The sequence below is a fragment of the Bremia lactucae genome, linkage group LG1, assembly GCF_004359215.1.
Source record: "Bremia lactucae strain SF5 linkage group LG1, whole genome shotgun sequence".
NCBI lineage: Eukaryota > Oomycota > Peronosporomycetes > Peronosporales > Peronosporaceae > Bremia > Bremia lactucae.
Genome location: NC_090610.1, coordinates 1,328,529 through 1,334,684, shown reverse-complemented (window position 1 = coordinate 1,334,684; position 6,156 = coordinate 1,328,529). Strand labels below are relative to the sequence as shown.

The window sequence follows — 6,156 nt, the reverse complement described above, 5'->3', positions numbered from 1 at the left end:
AGAGTTTCGGGACGACGCGTTTGCGTCATCCCAGGTACAGGGGTCTGTACCTGTTGTAATCTCAACAGTTCCGCCTGTTGAGAGCCTTGCTGATTCAGCAAGGCTACTTTTTCCTTCATCTCGTCAAGTTCATGTTGTATGAACTTGGCGACGGTTGAATGGAGGGCATCTCTGTCTAAGTTGGACAGTAATGCCAGGATTGCATCGTTTCCTACGGATGAACTCATTCGTTCAACCGCACTCCTTTCTATATCACTTAGAAAGGAGTAGCTTTCAGGGGAAACGTGATGCGTATTCCCACTACCATCTAACATGTCCATGTTAAATGTGGGAAATGTGGTCCTTGGACGGACTACAAAGTGCTACCAGGTGTAACGGGGCACTGCGACTTGTACTGTTTCAGTACAAGTCCACTTCACACTGCTTCAGATGTGAGTGGTGCCTCTCGTTAGGTGACGTACACTGTACGTATAGAGGAAGACTTCTCTTAAGGCAAGTTAGCTTAAGAGTGTAAAATGAAAACTGTATTAATATAGTTAAGTGTCTTGTTAATCTATCTTTGTAAATGTTGTCTTAACTATAAACTAATACTAAACATGTAAATGAATTCTTATCTATCTTATCTCGTAACTCTCTTTGATTACTTCTACAGCTGATTAGTCTGCGGAATAAATAGACATAATGGTCTATACCTATTTATGGATAAGAATTCAGGAAATTACTATTTAAAGTAATTTCCTCCAAATATTATCTACCTTTTGGATAATATTAATTAACAATCTTTATTGTTAATTTCATGTAACGATACACCCCGTTACAGAGTGCGAGTCGCACCTTAAACACCGATGGCTCTCCGCGCTCAGTATATGATTAGCTGTGTAATAGCCGGTTTATATTTCTAAAATGTAGGCCGCCTCCATGATCGTCCTCATTAGGTGTTCATCATATGGATATGCTCACATGATCCTGATGGGTTGCTCTCGTAGCATCCATGTCGGCCAGCGACATAGTTATCTGTTGCCCTGCCCTAAGAATTGTCGATGCATGCCCCTTCAAGGGACTGTTGACCAAGTTTAGTACACGAAGCTGCTAAATTTCACAAAAGTCTGGAGATAGTAACCTAAAAGAATAATATTGTTATCAGGTACACTTTGTATTAATTGTCAGCCTATAATTATAAAGAATAATATTATGCCTTAAGTGAGTCGTTCTAAATTTTAATGCAAATTTAATCATTTCGAAATTTAGCGGACATACATTCGCATTTTGTTGATGTTGTCTGGATAGTTTCATTTGTCGCTGTTTATTGATGGTGAATAAAATCTGTCAATGTCTGGAGCAGGGTTCTTTTCACTCTTTTGGCGATGCAAATTTCGTAATTTGGCAATACGGAACGTACTAGAGCCATAGGCTTGAAGAGAGGCCTCGTGAATAAGTAGAGTACACTAATTAGGCGTGTAATGTGACACCTTTCGCTAGTACTGACAACAGAACTAGTCAATCGGCACTGATAACAGTGAAGGTGAGGTGCCTCAAATACTTCACGTACACTGACGTGCAGAGGAAGTAACAAGTAGCTATGAACTATTAGCTACTAGAGGTCGATACTAAGGCTCAAGTGTGGAGAAAAAGTAAAACTGTATTAATATATTAAGTACTTTCGAAAGTTCTTCTATCTACTGGCTATAATAATGCCGCAAGAAGGCGCTTCACAAAATTAGTTATTAACAACTAATTTTGTGAAGTGCCTCCTTGCGCCAGCCTTATCGTGTCTTATGACGATTAGCGGGCTTGATTTGACCTTAAAATAATCAACCAATCAACAGCACTAATGTCTTGTTGCGTCAATATTACCAAAGTGGTAATTTTAAAACTATTAAGCCAAAAATAAATAATATTTTATTTTGTACTTCTTTATACGTTTTCTCTTATAGGAGATACAACTCATTATTCCTCCCATATAAAATAATATTTATTACAGGGAATATTTTTTCCTCCCACCATTTGGTTATTTCCACCGTCGCTGCCAGCTTGATTTTGATTAGCCAACCATAAGCCTTATGTATTGCGCTTCGCATATTTAAATACATGGGCGAAAAAGGGGGTTTAAATAACGAATGGCGGGTGGAAAAAACGAATGACTGGTGGAAATAACAAATGATGGGTGCAATTGGCAAGTTGATGGGGTGGATAGAATTGACTTATTTAGAAGCCAAAGATTGGGCGTTGGGGGCACATGCGTGCATTGTGACCTGAATTCCTGCAAATACTGCAAAGTCGTGAACGAACCGCTGCTTGAACAATCTCAAATCCAGATTGATCTCGTTGTGTTGATGAGTCATTCACAAAATTCTTTTTTGAAGGTCGATATTCCGTTGGGCGACCACGATTACGTTGGGGGGTCGGATTTCTGGGAGCCACACCATCCAGGATTGCAATTTCTCGTATCTGTCCCATTATGGTTTTTTGATGGCGAGGCTCCACCATTTGTAACGTTCCCTGACAGCCTCTAAAACAATGGCAACATTTTGTCTACCCACTTCAGGCATCGCTGCAGGCGCAGCTGCATTCAAGCACCATTGATATTGGAAATTCTCAGCAGTAAGAGCGTGGCCACTTCTTAGAAGAGCAAGTATATGATGCTGAAAGGGTATTCCCATTCTTGAATCAAACGAAATTGAACTAATTATTGTGCTATTGGTAGGACCTTCCGATAACTCATACTACTCAAAGCATTTTACTAGTGCACATATTTAAATGCGGCGCACAACACTAGCAAAGAAAGGGAATTTGTGTCGATGCATGACTCGAGTTCGCTCCTGAGAGAGCTGAGCATCGTGATTTTAACTCTGGGCATTAATGGCATGAGCTACTCGAGTTGTACATCTCGCAAGTCTCTTGTGAAAACACTGATGTGGAGCTCTTTAACATATGATGAAGCTCTTCAGCTCTTGATGATGTAACGTTGCCAAAATGCATGCAATTCTTAGTGTATGCTAAAATAAATCGATATTTATGTGTCAGCCAGGTGGTATCCAGACAGGCCAGCATGTTAGGCAAGTGCAGTATATGTTGAATGCATGCTTAACATGCGATTGGTGTACACTTCCTCTGATTTCGAGTAGATACAGCTATCCGACTGTTCAAGAATTCATTCCAGTCATCCTCAGGTCCAACATACCTACGACAATTTGCTAGGACGATTTTCTGGATATGCCAAACTCATAGGAGATGGGTTGAGTTGGGAAAATGTTGTGTCAGTGCATTCTTTAGGGCTAATTCTCGGTCTGTTGTGGTTGTCTGTGGCAGATGGTCGTTGAGTAGATCAAGCAGATGTCCGAGAGCTCAAAGGTTGTCCGCTTCCCGTTCCTGCTTAATGAAAGCAACAGCAACTGTGAAGGAAGTGTTAAAGCTTGTGACACCAATGATATGGAGCATTGGCAGTTTGAATCGATTCGTTTTATAGTTGCAGCCGATCATCAAAGCGTAAGGATATCTGTGAAGGAGTTCCACAGCAGGAAAAACGGGTTACCCACTTTTCCACTGACAACCCACCCGGCCCACGTAAGCCCCCGCAGCTCGGTAACCAGCGGAGCAAGCAGTTTCTGCAATACCCCGGTATAGACGCTCCGAATGCATTAAAAGAGCAGCAAGCGCACGCCGCGATCGCGCTGAATCTGAGTGACGCGCAGTTGATGCACATTATCGACGCGACGTAAACGACCAAGTCGATCACTCGAAGAAATATCAGCCACAGCTCAAGACTTGTGCGTAATTTTGTCGTGGTTAAGCCTTATCGGCGCCACTGGCATATAATAGGTGTGAAAGATGATTAGAATCGTCTTGCTTTGTTCAATAAAACCAAACTTTATTATGCAAAACATCCAATAGAGCGTCCAGTGGTGTGCAATTGCGATGCACGCAACCGCTGGCGCTCGTTGTAGATTGTCCTTCTGATTGCTTTTGAGCTGGGATCTATTTGACGTAGGGTTGTGACTACTTCTTTCGGCGCAACACCAGCCATAAGAAGTTGTTGTGTAAACATCTTTTGCTCTACTTGAAGCGTCGAGCAGTCAAATGACACTCATGTTGTCTGAAGGTTCATGGTTATCTTCCATTTTAACAGTTCGTAGCTGGTAACGATTATCTCTTTGTAGACGCCCTGATAGATGATACGGGCAATTCGTCAATCGGCTCGCAGAGTTTCGCTGCAACTCAAGTCCCGTTACCGCCCTTCGCCAGTAGGTACACCTCGATCGCATTTCGAAATAATCTTCTTTTTGTCGGAACGAAGGGTAGACACAGCATATCATTCTGCATGAGCGAATTCGCGAGCTACATCCATCAGGGCCATTATGCTGGGATTGGATGCATAGGGTGATGGAAGCATTGGAGAAGAGCCTGACAAGGATGAAGGTAGAAATTGAGTGTAGTATAGAGAATGTATTGTGATTGACATTGAGTGGTAGGACCCGCTTGTTTACATTTCAAAAGGTAGGATATTGGACAGTAGATCAACCGGAACCATCTCGTTTCAATACGATGTTTTATTTCCGCCCATGTAAAAAAACATGTGAAGCGCAATACATAAGGCTTCTGATGGCTGTTAAAAATCAAGTTGGCAGCAACGGTAACTTATTTTTGCATGGGTGGGTATCAACCAAATGGTGGGGTGGAAACAACATACCCCTGTATTATTGCGCTTTTACTAAATATTACTTATGTAACAGGACACCCCGTTGCACGGCACATCCTGGCTGCTGCGTGTTTGCCGACTCGAAATCTTACACCAATGCATTTATGAGCCTTATACCACTACTGTAACGGGGTGTTCCGTTCCAAATATTCTCTATGATAGGAAAAAGGGATTGAGTCCTATAACGGAAAAAGCAAAGAAGTACAGAATTATTATCGTTTATTAGTTTTGACTTAGTTTCAATGTTACCAAATTTGGTAATACTGACGCAATATGACATTAGTTCTAGGAGAAATATAGGGTTCCCCTCTCTTTGATGGGGACACACACCCGCTAGATTTATCAATTTTAGATACTTTGACATCAATAGGGAAATGGATTTTAATTTATTTATCCAGCTGTATTTGCTCCCAATACTCCACATCCACATTTTCAAAGGGAGAAGGCTCCCTGCGTGTACTTATGTTCTCATTGTTTCTAGATCCAGGATCCCTTGCTCTTGAGGCTCAAGCTTTCGTGCAGCTGGATTGCATTGCAAAGCTCAGTTTTGGTCATGATTATGGTCACTGTAGTTAAAAGCAACCTGCCATCCCCACTCATCACCTGCAGTAGCTATGCGCTAAATTGTTGCAAAAAAGGGCATCCAAGGCCCTAGAGCTCCTCTGGCGCTTTCGGGTTTCTCTGTCAGATATTCCCTAGAGTTCTTGTACTTCCTCTATGGACACAAGTCAGCCACGCCTTTCTGAATTCATTGCTCTTGCTTTGCTTTGATCTCTTCCTAGAGACAGTAAATCCTTCGAACAAAGCATGGACCTGGACAGAAGCTTCAGCTTCCATGAGAATTGGATACTCAAGTTGTTCCATTGTGAAGAGAGAAAAGCTTTTTGGTGCTTTCTCTGGGTGCCAAAGTGATTTCTGTTTATATTCTGTTTTTAATTAATTAATCGAGCGGGTTTGTGTCTTCATCTAAGGAGGAAGGGTGTGTCCCCATCAAAGGGGGGGGTGTCCCCAAAATTCTTCTAGTTCTACTGATAGGTTGATTAAAGTTTAAAATCAACCCCGCCAATTGGTACAAGAAATGGAAATTAGGCTGTGCCCAAGGAGCCGCATTGTATGTTTTATTAATAATATATTAAAGCAGTTGATAGATGATCGTAACTAAACAACTTAATATATTAGTACAGTATTACGATTTCTCTATTTTAAGCCTCAAAATATATACCCTTAGTACCCAAGGCTTCCTAGCTACTTCGAACCTTCCTTTGAAAGTCATGTACATGAAGTAATTGAGGCACCCCACCCTTACTGTAATCAGTGAAGGCGGACTAGTACTGCAGATGTTGTTGGTGTGCTAGCAAAAGGTTCCCCGTTCCACGTGGTAGCACTTCGTAGTCTGTCCAACGGCTCCATCAAACATGGACATGTTGGATGACGAAGGAGGGAGCTTCCTCACAAGGCTT

At 41.8% G+C, this 6,156-nt stretch overlaps 1 protein-coding gene across 1 annotated transcript; it reads right to left on the bottom strand.

Annotated features, from left to right (window-relative positions):
- Positions 1-3,460: 3,460 nt before the first annotated feature.
- CCR75_006673 (uncharacterized protein) lies at positions 3,461-3,703 on the bottom strand (the record flags this gene model as incomplete). The annotated part of the gene is made up of 1 exon (XM_067964741.1): positions 3,461-3,703. The coding sequence occupies one exon, from the start codon at positions 3,701-3,703 to the stop codon at positions 3,461-3,463; it is 243 nt and encodes an 80-aa protein (XP_067822399.1).
- Positions 3,704-6,156: the final 2,453 nt, after the last annotated feature.